General features: G+C 58.4%; 2 protein-coding genes across 7 annotated transcripts in view; one reads left to right on the top strand and one right to left on the bottom strand.

Moving 5' to 3' along the window:
* DDX20 (DEAD-box helicase 20) overlaps window positions 1-4,919 on the bottom strand; it is a 26,534-nt gene extending 21,615 nt beyond the window's left edge. The window contains exons 1-3 of one of the 4 annotated variants that reach the window (XM_072766452.1): window positions 4,274-4,470; window positions 2,980-3,244; window positions 2,258-2,586 (exon numbers count right to left, since the gene is read on the bottom strand). The gene's annotated coding sequence lies outside the window, so the exon portion shown is untranslated. Of the gene's footprint in view, window positions 1-2,257; window positions 2,587-2,979; window positions 3,372-4,273 lie in introns of those variants that run through there. The other 3 variants (XM_072766454.1, XM_025983340.2, XM_072766453.1) reach the window with 3 other exon arrangements.
* INKA2 (inka box actin regulator 2) lies at window positions 3,546-15,311 on the top strand. Of its 3 annotated transcripts, none has more exons than XM_072766458.1 (3): window positions 3,546-3,681; window positions 10,727-11,724; window positions 14,090-15,311. In XM_072766458.1, exons 2-3 carry the CDS (start codon window positions 11,683-11,685, stop codon window positions 14,894-14,896), a joined length of 849 nt encoding a protein of 282 aa, XP_072622559.1. In that variant the 5' UTR covers window positions 3,546-3,681; window positions 10,727-11,682; the 3' UTR covers window positions 14,897-15,311. The 3 variants fall into 3 exon arrangements, with proteins under 3 accessions (XP_072622559.1, XP_072622558.1, XP_072622560.1); XM_072766457.1 differs by having other exon boundaries at window positions 3,550-3,681; window positions 11,554-11,724; window positions 14,090-15,180; XM_072766459.1 differs by having other exon boundaries at window positions 3,566-3,681; window positions 10,727-11,768.

Here is a 15,311-nt window from a genome sequence, read left to right as displayed (position 1 = left end):
TTCCAGAGCTGGCAGGGACGCCATGGGTGGGGACCTCCAGGTGAGGGCCACAGGAAATAGAGCCAGTAGAGCAGCAGCATTTCCATTGTTTAGTTTAGGATGCGAGCTCTGTTGGGACACAACTGGTTCTGCCTCTCCCTTTGAGCTCAGTCGTTGGTGCCAGGACCTCCAGGCTTTGGCACTGGGACAAAGGGGGCCACCCTCCCTGACTGGGCTGGGAAAACCCCATGAGTTTGATACCCTTAAGACACCATTTCCAGAAGCTTTACCCTCTCCCTCAGGACAAGTACTCGCCACACAGGAATCCCCACCAGCAGAGGGCAAATGCTGAGCTGCCTTCCAGAGGGTTCCACCCCAGCTCTGGATGGCTTTGAGAAAAGTGTGTTTGCAGCCAATGTCAGAGATAATCTCATCCTCCCTCCAGGCTGACTTTTGGGGGACAGTAGAGAGGAGGTTGAACTATTTGATTCTTCTTCAGCAAGAATGAATCATGTCCCCCATCCCCTGTCCTCAGCCTAGGAATATCTACTCATGTTTATATAACTATGGCAACAGGCTTTATTCTCCACCACTTAAGCCCTTAAAAAAAAAAAAAAACAAAAAAGAGAGAGAAAGAAAGAAAGAAAGAAAGAAAGAAAGAAAAAAGAAAGAAAGAAAGAAAGAAAGAAAGAAAGAAAGAAAAAAAGAAAGAAAGAAAAATGGGAAGCAGTCCTTTTTCCTGCTGCCTTCTGCTCTGCCCAGAAGACAGAGCTACCTCTTCAGAAGCAAGGTAACACACAGCCCCATGCACCCTGGTGCAGTGTCAGCCTCCTCAAGGGCGAGTTTGCAATGGCCCAACATTGTGAAAGGACTTAAGGGTTTGACACCCATTTTCTTCCAGAATCCTGTGGGAACCACAAAGTAATAGACCTCTGACTTGCCTGGGACCTCTCTTTGGAGCATTGCACTGAGATTATGGTCATCAATTTTTTTTTTCTTTCCATCTCCTGACCTTAAAAGTAGATGGGTTTCGTAATGTGTAAAATTGTTGTATCACTGTGTCATACGCCTGAAACTGGCATATTATGTCAATTATACTTTATTTTTTAAAAATTTCTATTTATTCATGAGAGAGAGAGAGAGAGAGAGAGGCAGAGACACAGGCAGAGGGAGAAGCAGGCTCCATGCACCGGGAGCCCGACGTGGGATTCGATCCCGGGGCTCCAGGATCACGCCCTGGGCCAAAGGCAGATGCTAAACCGCTGCACCACCCAGGGAGCCCATACTTTAGTTAAAAATGGGATTTGTTTTTAAGTGGATGGAATGCAATCTGGCTGTGCTAACAATATATTCTTTATCTCTGAGGTGGGATTCCTCTTGTCCTGACTACTGCAAAGATTGTTGTCAAAACAGTGTTTTGTAGGGAGTATAAAAGTGTCAGGCTCACATGGGTTTACCTATAAGCAAGGGAAGCTGAGGCCAGTAAAAGGAAAGCATTTGTGCATGTTGGGCTGTGCTGTCAGCAGGTTAGGGGTGCTAACCACTCAGCCTAAGGTTCTTACCAGGAGATCAGCCTGCGTGCATCTCTTGGAGTTTGAACTGTGGCCATGCAAGAGGATTCCAGTCCCGGAGCTCTCAGGGGTGGAGAAGCTGGGGCTTACACCTGCCACTAAAGACTACTTCAACCACAGACCCACAAATGTTTCTTGGCTGCCTTCTTCTGCTGCCACTGTGCTGGGTGCTGAGCTCTAACAGTGGGCAAGGCCCACAGGGGTGGGGAACCCTTTTGTGGTGTTTCTCTCAGTATAAGAGAATGTATGGGTTATGATAGTGGCCAGATCCCCCTTTCAATCAGAATCCTGGGAGATTCAACTCCAGAAATGGTTCAGTCAGTCTGGGAACCGCAGCTCCATCCTTGGGGGTGGGTTCCACTGTGAACACACCTGGGGCCCCACGGAAAGGCATCCACCCTCCTGGGGATCTCGGGCTCCCAAGTGCGAGGAAGCCGCCGGGCTGGGCCTTGCACGGAGCCCAGAGGACCCGCGGGCCCGACTGCCCGGTAACCTACTGCCCCGGAGAGCAGAAGGACCTGAGATGTCAGGCTTCGTAGCTCGGAACGCCAGAGAAGATTCTCGGCTCCGTCCTGCGGCCCTCGGGTTCTCTGCTTGACGAGGCCGCCGCCGGATCCTGAGCAGGGATAGCGAAAGGAGCGCGGGTCCCCGGGCTTGGCAAGAGGCCACGGAAACACAGACCTCAGACTGAATGAATTCTGACCCACCTACGCTTCTTCTTTCTTTTCTCGATCCTGCGGGTACCGCTGTTGCTGCTTCGTCCGAAGCGGGAGGACTCAGAAAGAGGCCCAAAGACACGGGCAAGGAAGGTCCCCTGTACCCATGGACCCAGGGTGATGCGGAGGCATCCAAATGGGCTCTGCAGGCTCCCTTCTGAAGATGCTCATTTGTATCCTTCCTGCCTCTCTCCTGCCTTTCAGTAGTAAGCGGGAGGGGCACTCTTTGCTAACGAGGAGCGATACGACCGCAGCGCCTGCATTTTCTGCCCCTTCTTCCCGCATCTGCACGGTTCCGCCACGGAGACAGCAAATTGCACCTGGGGCAAACGTTCTTCCGTTAATCACCTTGAAACCGCACGTCGCTGATTCCTCTGATTACTCGGGGGTTCTGCCACAGCGCCCCCTGCGGGCCGGGGCGGGAGGCGCGGCGTCGGGACGCCGGGAGGGGACCGGGGTCCGGGCGGTGTCCGCTGAATAGAATCGGAGCAACTCTGAGTCCCCCCGTCCCCGTCCCCGTCCCCGTCCCCGAGCAAGAGTCAGGCTCAGTGACCCTGGAAAGGGAAGTACTGGGAGGAGAAGGGCCGATTCCTCCCTTTCCGCCCGCCCTACTGAAGCAGCTCCCGCCCCATTACCGTTTCCTGCACAACGAACCACCACCTGAGACTACTGTTTGTTTGTTCCCACGTGTCCCATCCCTCGCCTTCCCTTACCCCACGCGTGTTCCGGAGGGCAGAGGTCTCTCCGGTCCGGATTCAGCGTCGCCAGGCGCACCCCCCGCGCGGGGTCCGCGGAGCCCCTACCTCGCGTCTGCGCTCGCCAGCGAGGGGCCGAGCGGCGGCTCCGCAGCTGCACCCGGAGGGCCCGGCCGCGGGGACCCCGCACCAGCAGGCGGGGGACCCAAACCTGCCGACGCCGGCCCACTTCCAGGGTCCGGACGGCAGCTGCCTGGCTGCTCGGGCGGAGGACGTTCCTTTTCTGATGGGAGTTTGGAAGCAGGGTTGAGACGAAGGCTCCCGGCCCCTCACGGAGCCCGCTGCCCGGTGCCGCCCCGCGGCCGCACAGGGACCACGTGCTCTGTGGGGGCGTCGGCGGAGGCCCGCGGCCCGCTCCCCCCGCCGCGCCCGGGGCCAGGCGCCCGCCGCCCGCCGCCCGCCCCCCGCCCCCCGCCTCGGGGCCCGCCGCCGCCGCCCCCCTGCGCCCCCCTGCGCCCGTCTCATTGGCTGCAGGCGGCCCCCCTGAACTCCCATAGGCGGCCCCACTTTCCCTCCGCCCCCGCACGGACCGCGCCGCGAGCGCTGGGGCAGCCGCTCCGAGGCCGGCCGGGGCGCCGGGGCTCGGCTGGTGCAGCGCGGGCCGCTCTGGGGAGCCGCGGGGCCATGGACTGCTACTTGCGGCGCCTCAAGCAGGAGCTGGTGAGAGCGCGCGGGCGGCGGGCGGCGGGGCGGGCGGCGGGGCCGGGAGGGCTGCTGCGCCCCGACGGCACCTGGCCCCGCCGGGGGCCCTGGAGCCGGGGCGGGCGCGGGCGCGGGCGCGGGCGGAGGGAGGCCGCCGGGAGGGCGGGCGCGGGCCGCGGGGGGACTCGGAGCCGAGGGTTGCGGGCCGAGGCCGACGGGAGCCCGCGACGGCGACCGGGCCGCCCAAACCCGGAGCGAAAGGCGCCCAGAGAAGGCGGGGAGAGGCGGGGCGCCCCCGCGGAGGACGCTGCCGAGGCGGCCCGGGGCAGAGCCGGCGCGGCCGCGGGGACCGCGGGGAGGGGCCGGCGGCTGCAGGGGCGGGGGAGGCCCGCGCCGGAGGAGGGCGCCGCCGGGCAGAGCGCGAGCCAGGCGGCGGGGCGGGCGGCCGGGGGTGCGCGGGGAGCTCGCGGAGGGCGGCCCGGGGAGCCCAAGTGAGGGGACGGGCGCCCCGAAGCCCTATGTCAGGCGGCTCCGCACCAACTCCACGGACCCCCCCCCCCCCCCCCCCCCGCACACCTGCCGCCTTGCCCCTGCGCCCATCCGAACTCACAGATGGGCAGGCCCGAGACCTTGCCCCCGCCCCCGCCGCTCTCTCCGCCGGCTCCCTCCGGAGATTTTGCCTCTGCCTCCTTTTGTTCCTTTACTTTCTCTCTTCACTCTTCTTCCTCCCACTTTCCAGAGCCGGGCGCCCGCACCCAGGCTCCCAGCAGCAGACCTGGCTCCACAGATCCCATGACAGCCTCTCCCTCCTGCAGGCTCTGTCCTCCTCCTCTCACCACCACAGAACTTGGCAGCGGTATCAGGGGCCAGTCTGGGGGCCGGGCAGCTTGCAGAGCAGGTGTTCTCACCGCCGCTTCCTGGTCAAGGCCCGCAGGCACTTGTCCTGTCTGTTCCACTGCAGACTCTGCCTTCTCAGGGCAAAGGTCACTTCCCTGGGCCTTCCTCCTCAATCCCTTTTTGTGGTGACACCCAGATGGGAAAGTTACTCAGAGAAGTGCAGCTTCAGTGAGGGATGCAGGAGTCTCCACCAGGTGCCGTCCCCTGCTAGTTTTCCCGCAGTTCCCATGTTGGTTTGGGGATGGTCAGCCCAGCACCCCCCGCCCCAGCTCTGACTCTTCCCATTCATTTGTCCACTACCAGAAAGAAAAGTCAAGGTCATCACAGATAATGTCTGAAGTCCAAGGCCCATGCTGAAAAAAAAATCTAATAGAGTTCTCTTTTTATGCTTGGAATCTGGGACCACACCACCCACCTCAGGATCTGCCTTAATAGAGGGTTTGTGGGTGTTCCTGGCATAGGCTTGAATTTTAAGATCCTACTGATTTGCATTTTTTATAGCACCCTAGGTGGGAGGGGTTGAGGGGAGGAAGACAGTCTGTGGATGCCAGGAGAATAAAAAAGGCAAATAGGAATCTGCACGGAACTGAGCTCCAGGTCTTGATTTGCACCCTCTCCTGCCAAAGACTTGAGCCCCCGTCCCCAGGAGAAGGAAGGGGAGAGGCTGAAGTCACCGAGTTCCCCATTAGCTTTCATTTGGCCCTTTGTCTGAGCAGTTTCAGCCTTTGACTCTTTTGGAGAGGAAGCCAAATGCCTGGCCTGAGGCCCAGAATGACACTCAGATGGGAGATCTCGGCACCCTCGCCTCCCCCACTCCTGGGTGCTCCGCCTCCTCCCCAGTGCCAGGCTGCCCAGAAATAAAACAGAGCAAGTGACAGGAATTAGAGTCTCCTTTGCTCCCCAACACCTCAGCCTAGTGCTTAGGTAACTGAACCGAATCTCAGTGCCTCAGTTTTCCTTGGTGGGATGAAGAGGAAAGTAGAGCTTTGAGTTGGTTAGCCCAGGCTCAGCCCTTTGGCTTCTCTGAAGGCTGTGGGGATTGACTTCGGTGCAGCTTGTTTGTGACTAGAGTGGGAAGATTTTTTTTTTTTTTTTTGGTTGGGTCGGGGGCGGTTGGGAAGATTTTATTCAGAACTCAGGCCTGCAATGGGATGGGAAAAGCATACTGTGTGTCATGAGCTTGTGAGGGTGGGGGCAGGCAGTGGGGCCCGTGTGTTATCCCAGGTAGAGGAGGACTGCGTTGACGGCTTTGCCTCAAGTTAGTATGTGCTCAGGAGTGACATTCGTGATACCAGTCAGGGTCCACGTTCATTTATGCCACTAAATCCCTTCCAGATGCCTGCGTTCTACAGATAACCGGGTTAACCTGCTGGAAAAGGAAACATTAACAGGTTGTGAAATTATTTTTGTGAAGGGTATTCTGTGTCTCCCTCCTGCATCCTGGCCCCATCCTTGGCCCAGAAAATCTAGTCAAGGAGTGTGGGTTCCTGAAAACCAAAGTAGCAGAATTCCTCAATTTCTCGGAGCCGACAATGTGCACTATAACAAGTGAGCACTGTGGAGTGGCTAAGGGTTGGGGATCCTGGCTCAGTTAGGCTGGTGTCTAGAGAACCTTCCCCCTGCCTGGAAGGGGACAGGGATCCATTTTAGGGATGACACATGGCAGGAGAGTAGTAAGGGCTGACACACTTCCTCATTAGGAGGGGGTCAGGGCTTAACAGCTCAGTAGGGAGCATCTCTCTCTCCCCTCCAGCTGCCAGAGAGAGGCCCTGCATGAACACAAGGCCTTGGGACCAGCTGTTCTTACACACTGCTCTCTTGAGGGCTTCCAACAAATGGGGTAGACACAGGAACACAGAAGCCGCAGATGTAAGATGCTCATAGGGTGTTCCTCATGAGTCAGTGTCAGTGTAGAGCACATAGAGCGTGTAAAGGCCGAGTGATAGGGGCTCATGAAGTCTATCCAGGCCGGGAGGGCTTTGTTGAGGAGGAGGAGGTTGATGGAGGCCAGCTTCTGTAAGGCCTGTCCTAGCTGACTGACGCATGATGAGGCAGCAGAGGGACTTCTCTGGGGGTCAGAGATGGTCCTTGTAGGACAATTTGGTATTCCTAGAAGGCGTTTATCTAGCCAGGAATGGCCACAAGTTCAGGAGGTTCTGACCTGCGGAGGAGGACAAGGACCTAGAAGCAAGATAAGGACAAAAGAAGGTGATAGAAGAGATACAGGAGGAGCAGCCCTCATCTCTGGAGACGAAAGAGCAGATTTCCTGTGGCAGAAAACAGCTTTTGCCAAGGATCTCCTAATGTGGCCTCCTTTGGTGTTTAGAGCTAAGGGGAGGAACAGGGTGGGGCCAGTGAGGGAGGGCGTGGGACTTGGGGGCAGGCCAGCTTGAACTCAGCCCCTGGCTCTGTGTCACCTAGGCAGATCACTTAAGCCCCCTGTGTGAGGGGGGCTTTTCTCATCTGTAAAATGGGATTTTTAATTTTTACAAAAATTGTATTCATTTATTTGGCAGAGAGAGCGCATGAGAGCAAACACAAGTAGGCAGAGCAGCAGGAGAGGGAGAGGGGGCAGCAGGCTCCCTGCCAAGCAGGGGACCCTGTGCAGGGGATGTGGGGCTCCATCCCAGGGCCCTGGCATCGTGACCTGAGCCAAAGGCAGACGCTTCACATTTGAGCCCCAGGCCCCCCTAAAATGGGGTTTTATTTTTTTTTATTTTTTTTAAAGATTTTATTTATTCATGAGAGACAGAGAGATAGAGAGAGAGAGAGGCAGGCTCCATGCGGAGAGCCTGACATGGGACTCGATCTGGGGTCTCCAGGATCACGCCCTGGGCTGAAGGCAGGTGCTAAACCGCTGAGCCACCAGGGCTGCCCTAAAATGGGGTTTTAAAAGCACCCACTTTACGCAGCCAGTGTGAAGATGAAATGGCAGCTGTCCATTCTCAGTGCACAACAGAGGGCCCATTGTGTCTTAGGCACACAGCACACTCCTGACAGGTCCATCGCACTGGTGTGCACGAGTCACTCATTCCAGGACACATGAATGGAGTTCATCTGATGTTTAAAGCACCTGACCGGACGTGAGCACTTGGTCACAAATATACACAGACAGGAATCCTGCCTTCAGGGAACTCGCTGTCCAGTGGGGGAGGTAATAAAAATACCACCTGTTGATGTCGACACTCCCCGATACACCAAGCACATAATGGGTCATGTCATTTACTTGCCAGAGTAACTGGAAGAAGCTGTACTTCCAGTATTCCCATTCTATAAAGGAGACATGGGGGGGTCAAGTGACTTGGCCAAGATTGTAGCCGGTGAGGCAGAGCCAGGCTTCAAATCTAGCCAGTGACTGCAGAACTTACCAGCACATGTAAGCATGAACCCCGCACAGAAGTAGGGGGTGTGGGCTACGTGAAAGGCCAAGCACAGTGCTATGAGAAGGGAGAGATGATGTCCAGCCAGGGGATCAGGGAAAACTCTGTGGAGAGGTAGCGTTTGAGCTTGACCTTGAGGGATAAGCGGAGAAGTGAATGGGAGGAAAATAGCATTCCAGGCAGATAATGAAGCAACAGGAGCAATGGGCAGAGATGGAAGTAGTGGGGCCCTCGAGGGCCGTGCAGCGGGGATGCTGGAAGACTGCCTTAGTTCGGCTGAGGACATGGGCCTGTGTGGAGTTGTTGGTGAGCATCGGGGCTGGGAGAGGTGCTGAGAGCAGCCCATGGGGACCTTGAGTGCTGTGCAAGAGCCTGCCCTTCTCTGTAGCATTGTGAGGAACCTGCTGAGAGGTGTGCCCTAGTGTCTCAGAGGTAAAGAGGGAGTTGCGGGGGGGGGGGGGGGGGGGGGGCAGCAGGGCGGGGGAGGATGAGGCTGCAGGATGAGCTATGTGGTTATGACAGAGCTCACACCGGGGAGTGTGACGGCCTGGAGCAGAGAGTAGAGGAGGAAGGTGACCCTGCAGGTCTGCATCAGATGGCTCGCAGAGGACAGGAGCTGACACCGGCTGCTGGTTGGGGGATGCCAGCTCCCTGCGGGACAGGACTGGCCCCCTCCAGTGGCTGCCCCTTGCCCCAGCATATGCCCCCCCATAGATCTTCCAGTCAGGAGCGGGCTCATCCGTTGCACACTTCCTTCTTTCTTTACCCTCCACCCTCCTCCAGCTCTTGGCACAGTTGCTGCTTTACCTTCCTGTCGCGCGTTGCAGCCAAGAGCAGGGCACCCTGAAGGTCCCCATTCACTGGACAGGAGAACAGGCCAATTGGCAGAAGCAGGGCTTTTCCCATTTCCGGCCCTGAACCTCCTAGCAGCGTCCAGAGGGGCTGAAGGAACTGTGTGGGGGTCTTGTGAGTCCCGGGGCGGCGGGGGCAGCGAGGCAGGGCATGCTGCCAGGGCAACAGGCGAGGCTGGAGCCTGTGTCAAAGGGTTCTGGTGGAGCTGAGAGGGCGTGAGATGGGTGGTTGGACGGCACAGCTGGGGTACCCATTGGGGTACCTAGGAGAGGCTCAGGAAGGTTGCTGGGGATGCTGGCGTCTCACTCCCACCCTCTGCCCCCCCCATTGCCCACAGGCCAGGCGAGTGCCCAGATGACGGCGCTCTACCTGGGCAGCTGACCCCACCACCTCTGGAGGGCACAGGGCTGCAGGTGTGGGGTGGGGGATCTGTTTTCTGGTGGCGTCTTCCCCTTTGGCTCCAAACAGACACATCCTTCCTCCTCCAAGTGATTCAGGGGAGAGGCGCTGTCGGTGGAAAGCAACCGAATTGGGTGTTGATGACCCTCCAAGGCTCCACGCTCCTCCTCCCTCCCACTCCAGGATAACTGCGCTTTGCCACTTTGCCGTAGCATTAACTATCCTGGTCTCCTCTCACAACAGCCTGGTGAGGCTGAGAAGCCACATCCTGATGACCTGGAACGCCCATTGGCCTTTCTGTGGGCCTGGCTTGGGGTTCCAGTCTTCCCACCAATACGCCTTGGGGCCCGGGCAGTAGATCTGTCTTTCCGCTGGAGGCGCCCAGGTGATGTCAAGTGATCATCAGATGACAAACTTGGAGTTTTAGATAGTTAAGTTCTGTTTATGGCAAGTATATGCATTTCATATAAGTTCCTACCCCAATACATTTATTTATATCAGCAGTTAGCTTTACACGAAACATTAAGTAGGAATATGTAGGTCATACATAGACAGGGTGAAAATGGCAAAGGAAGTCTAGGGAAGGGTGCTGAGGAAGAAAACCCACTTCTCAGAGCCTCTTTCTTTCTTTCTTTCTTTCTTTCTTTCTTTCTTTCTTTCTTTCTTTCTTTCAAGATTATATTTATTTATTCATGAGAGACACAAAGAGAGAGAGAGGCAGAGGGAGAAGCAGGCTCCCTGCGGGGAGCCCAATATGGGACTCAATCCCAGAACCCAGGATCACACCCTGAGCCAAGGCAGATGCTCAGCCGCTGAGCCACCCAGGGGCCCTGTAGATCCTGTTTCTTGATCCATACAGTGGGGTATCTGACAAAGCAAGAGGGCAGAGCTTATCACTGTATAGCCAGAGGGCTCCAGGTTAGGCGGCTGGGACTCCGTGGGATCCTTACAGATGCTCGGAGGGTGCATGCCCAGTGGCCTTCCAGCTCTCCTACACGGAAGAAGTGTGAACTGCAGTGGGAAAGCCTGAAGCACGACATGAAGAACAGCTTTAGAATGAAACTTTTCGAGGCCTAGGATGTGCCCAGATGGAGGAGATGGTGGGTGGGTGCAGGGGGTGTTGGCAAGGACAGTGGTGAGAGCCTCCTGGGCTTTTCAACACGGAATCGCTCCCAGATGTGCTGTTGAGTGGAACCGGTCAGCCCTGGCATGTGTGCACATCAGTGGGACCAGGGCTGCACGGGGTGTGGGGAGGGGGATGGCTGTTAGATCCACTCCCACTCAGACTAATCGGAACCAGTTAGACCCTCTTAGGACTTTTCCAAGTGGCCCCTGAGGGCAGGTTGGGTGTGATTGGGCCCTGTCCTGAAGATGGGCCTGAAGCTCTGGCATTGGAAGGCTGGGGAAGAGTTCAGCCCCCTACAGCCCGGAGTTTGGGATTTAGCAGTGGCAATTTCTGCTTTGGGATCTTCTCTGATTAGGCCTCTCCCCTCTGCTTCCCTCCTCCCCACCCCCCCTCCCCGGCTCCCTCTTAGGTTCTGAAGGCAAGAGAAATCCTGGGATCTGAGAAGGTCCCACCCTCCAGAGCAAGACAGAAGCTTGCCCTCTGGCTCTTTCTCCCTGGGTGACATCATTCCCCTTGGGGCCAGGAAAGGCAGCTTGCTCAGTGGAGACCCAGCTGATGCTCCTGCCTCCCCGACTGCCTCTCCTACACTTCCTTCTCCTCTGGCCTTCCCTCCCACAGCTGCCTTCTGCACTCAGTGTCTGCACGGTGGCTGGACAGCCAGGCCGGCCTGAGAATGGGCAAGAGGGTGTGGGGTTTCCCTTTCCCTCTTGGGCTCTTACTCTGTGGGGGCAGGGGTGGCTGGGACAGAAGGAGCAGGACAGAGACAAGTTCCTCCTTGATGGGACCCAGCCGATGAACAGGATCCTATCGTTGCTGTGTGTTAAGGTCTCCCGAGGAAGAACTGTTCTGGAAGTTCCTAGAAGTCTTATGATAACCCTAAGAACTCCCCTCCGGGCCATGCGTACACACTCATTATGTCACCTCAGCTGGCCAGAGCTTTAGGAAGCAGAAATTCTCATTCCCATTTTGAAGAACGGAGAAAGTGAGCAGCAGTTTAAACCGCCAGGGCAGATCCCACAGCTTCTGTGGAGCAGAGTGGGGATTTGAACTCCGTGCGTTCTATCTCTAGAACCCAAGACCTTAACCAACACAGAGTCTTACTTTCCACCCGGGTATAATTCCATCTCCTGTTAACCTAAATGGGGCTTCTGTTTCACGGGCGGCTCCAAATTCATACATACCCACACAGTCATTCTCCCTGGAAAAGGGTACAAAATGTCAGCGTTATTTCCTCAGGATTTTTCCATACTGGAAGAGATTGAATGAGGGCATTTCATTCCTCCCACTGCCTCTGATCTGACCTGGACTGTGTTCAGCCTTCTGGAAGGAAGCCTGCAAGCCTCAGACTCCTTGCCTGTTGGTGAAATGAAGCCACTAGCCATCTCCTTGCCTCTTTCTGCCTGTGGGGTGCGTCATTGTCTGCGGGCAGCACATCTGGAGAGCTGACTTGGGTATTCAGTGGTACTCAATACATGCTTTGTGGGGGTGTGGCAGGGGCAGGGTCCTAGGCAGGGTCCTGCTCCCTAGGACCTGGGGAGACAGTAACAATTTGTGGGTCTTGGGCGCTGCCCTCAGTGGTGGAGGCTCCCTGAACGTTTCATGAACCGCTGAGCACTTACATGTGCAGGAGGCTGGGTGGTATAAGCCAGCACCGAGAGATGGGGGTGGGGTGGGGCGGTGAGCTATCGCTGTCGTCGAGAAGGTTCCAACGCAGCATGGGGCATGCACGGGAACAGACATGGGCCTCCAGGTGGTGGGATCACAGGCATGGCCTGGGAAGCCTGGCCTGGTGGCCCAAGGGCCTTCCTTCCGGGAGATGGCAAAGCAGATGTGAGGCATCTGGGGACCCGAGTAGGGGCCTTGAGTGGAAAAGCCGAAAGTAGCTCTGAGGTCCGGGTTGAGGTGACAAGGGAAGGGGATCAGAGAAGCAGATGGCAGGCAGAGAGCTCAAGGACTGTGGTTTGAGGCTTTGGGTCTCCTTCTCCACAACTCTGCCCTGGGTCTTCCCAGTTGCAGGCCAGCAGCCTCCAAAGGAGAAGGGGTCAGCAGGCTGGAACCCAGAGGGGTCAGAGCAGGGGGCTGTCCACAGGCACAGCCGCCTCCCAGGCTGTGTCCCTTGCTGCTGCAGCTGCCACTTGCCTGGGCCATCTGGCCTGTCCCAGGATCACCGTGGCCTACAGCCACCACCCAGCAAAGCTGTCCTTGCCTTCAGGGACATTAGTCCCTGGGCAGTCGGTGTGGCTGACTCAGTCCCATCCCCCGTCCCCTACACTGCACTGGCTGCATTGGCAGGGGGGGGCCCTGACCCCACAGCCTAAGGGGGTCACCTGCCAGGGCAGTCCTCAGCATCCGTGTGCCTGCCATCCTGACCCCCCACCTCTGCACCCGTGGGCTTGGTTCCATGCATTAGGACAAGGCTGGGGGTGAGATGATCCCAGTGGGTCCCTGGGGGAGCTTCAGAGATAGCTGGTCCCCTCCCGCTGGGTGTGCTGTTGGGAGCAGAGCAGATCCTGGGCAGGAGCCGGCAGGACCCAGGCCACTGGGACAAGAATGTCATCAGAGCAGCAGTCCCTGCACGGCTGCCATGCGTGGCCCCCATGCACGGCCCTCACCCTCTCAGCCTCTTCCAGCTGCCACCTGGGCCCCAGGCCTCAGATGCCTATGGGAGGCTGGGAGGCTGACTTCCCTGTCTCCACTCCTGGCCTGAGTATGGGAGGTGGACAGAAGGAGCACTGGAGTCGCTGGAGGAGAGCAGGTGTTTGGGAGGCAGGGAAGGGGCGAGGAGGACTGCTGCAGGGAGAGCTGCTGCTCATGGTGCTCTGGGCACCTTGTCTCCCTCCTGACTAGCCAGGTGTGCACAGGGAAGGAGGCCCAGGCCTACTCTTTGTCTTTGGGAATCTGAGCTCCCTGTCCTGCCTTCCTGTCCCTCTGCCTCCTCTGCTGCCCTGGGGGAGACAAAGGGGCCCCAAAGCCCACGCCAGGGCCAGCCATGTGAAGTAGTCAGCGCTTGGTAGCATTCCAAGTGGGGCTGCTTGTGTCCCAGGAGGGTGAGCTGTGACCTCAGGCAGGTGACCTCACCCCCCCCCCCCGCTCCCCTCCTCCCCCCCCCCCCCCCCCCCCCCCGTTACCTCATTAAAATAAGGACAGTAAGAGCAGCCTTGTAGGATTTATAGGAAGATCATAAGAGGTGGTGCCCAGAGGGCCCTCAGCTCCCTTCCTGTCATGGGGTGAATGCTCCCAACTGTCGCGGCTTCGCCCTGGTTAGCATTGGGGGTGGTCAGCGTTGGGGAGGCTCCAGAGAGGAGGAGCACGGGCGTGGGAAAGGCCAAAGGTGCCCGGCACAACTCTGTGCACCCTCGAAGCACCCTCAGCTCCACCTCTTATCATCCATGTAACCCTGAGCAAGTCACTGATGGGCTTCACTCCCTCATCTGTACAGTGGCAACAAGACTGGCCACCTCCTCATGGCCTGGTGAGCCCAAAGGTAGACGAGCTGATCTCCGTGTCCATATATTCAGGGCTGTGCAGCTGCCACTAGTGTTTCTGGGGTGCACCTGTCAGCGTTAAGGCACCTCCTTTCCCAGCTCTGATTCGCTTTGTGCTGGGCCCCATGGAGGGGTTAGGGCAGGCTGGAGTGACCCCGCGGGCGTGGGCTTGGGCAGTGAGGGCTCTAGGTCCTGGTGGTGAGGGTGGTGCTCCCACCCCCATGGCTCCCCATCCTCCGGCCCCGCCAGGCTCACCGGCCTGCCCTGAGCTTTCCCTCCCCCTGCAGGTGTCCATGAAGGAAGTGGGCGATGACTTGCAGGATCAGATGAACTGCATGATGGGTGCACTGCAGGAACTGAAGCTCCTCCAGGTGCAGGCGGCGCTGGAACGGCTGGACATCTCTGCAGGGAGCACAGCCCCAGGTGGCCCAGGGAGCCCTGGAACACAGCCGGAGCCCGCTCGCTGGGCCGCCGCAGCCCACTGCGCCTCCAGGTGTCTTCCTCTGAGCACCGAGCTTCCGGCCCCTGGCAGCGCGTGCGGGTGCGGTGTGCGGCCCCTCCCCGGGGCACAGCCTGCAGGGCACCAGGGCCGCACGCAGCCGGGGCCAGAGCCACTGGAACCTGAAGACTGGACCTCCACGTTGATGTCCCGGGGCCGGAACCGACAGCCGCTGGTGCTGGGGGACAACGTCTTTGCGGACCTGGTGGGCAACTGGCTGGACCTGCCGGAGCTGGAGAAGGGGGCGGAGAAGGGGGAGATGGGGGAGCCCCAAGGGGAGAGGAGCCAGCCCCGGGAGCTGGGCCGCAGGTTCTCTCTCACAGCAAACATCTTTAGGAAGTTCCTGCGCAGCGTGCGGCCGGACCGGGACAGGCTGCTGAAGGAGAAGCCGGGCTGGGCAACCCCCACGGCCTCTGAGCCCAGGGCCGCCCGCTCACACAAGGCCAAGAAGCGGAGCCATCCCAAGGGCCCTGGACGGTTCCCCTTCCCAGGCACCGCAGAGCCCAGACGCGGGGAAGGCCCTGCCGCCAGCTGCCCCAAGGCCCTGGAGCCCTCGCCTTCTGGCTTTGATATCAACACGGCTGTTTGGGTCTGAGTCCTGGAGACAGAAAGTTGACTGAGCCCCAGAGCGGGCCCCGTGTGCTGGGAAGCATGGGCTGTGGACACTGTGGCTTTCGAAAGCCGAACTCCTGAGTTCCTTTCCCCCAGGAAGGAGGGCGAAACAGCGAGAGTGTCTGGAGCTGAGGGTTGTGTATGGTTGAGTCAGGCTGTGGTGGGGGGGCTGGCTGTTGAGGAGGTGAGGGCTCCTGGGCATGGAGAGACATGGCGGGGGGGGGGGGGTACTCACCTTGGGGCTGCAGGTGACAAGAGGGGCAGGAACAGAGCAGTGGGCAATCTTGATCCTTCAGTGCCCCCAAAGACCTCAGTTGAACATTCTGTAAGATTAGAGTGCTGGGGTCTCTGGTCCCCCCCAGAGGCTCCCAATAAAGACCTCGTCTGTCTCTCTGTCA

This window comes from Vulpes vulpes, chromosome 8, assembly GCF_048418805.1.
Source record: "Vulpes vulpes isolate BD-2025 chromosome 8, VulVul3, whole genome shotgun sequence".
In the NCBI taxonomy this organism is placed as follows: domain Eukaryota; kingdom Metazoa; phylum Chordata; class Mammalia; order Carnivora; family Canidae; genus Vulpes; species Vulpes vulpes.
The sequence above is the reverse complement of the archived record's forward strand: the minus strand, read 5'-3'. Positions and strand labels throughout refer to the sequence as shown.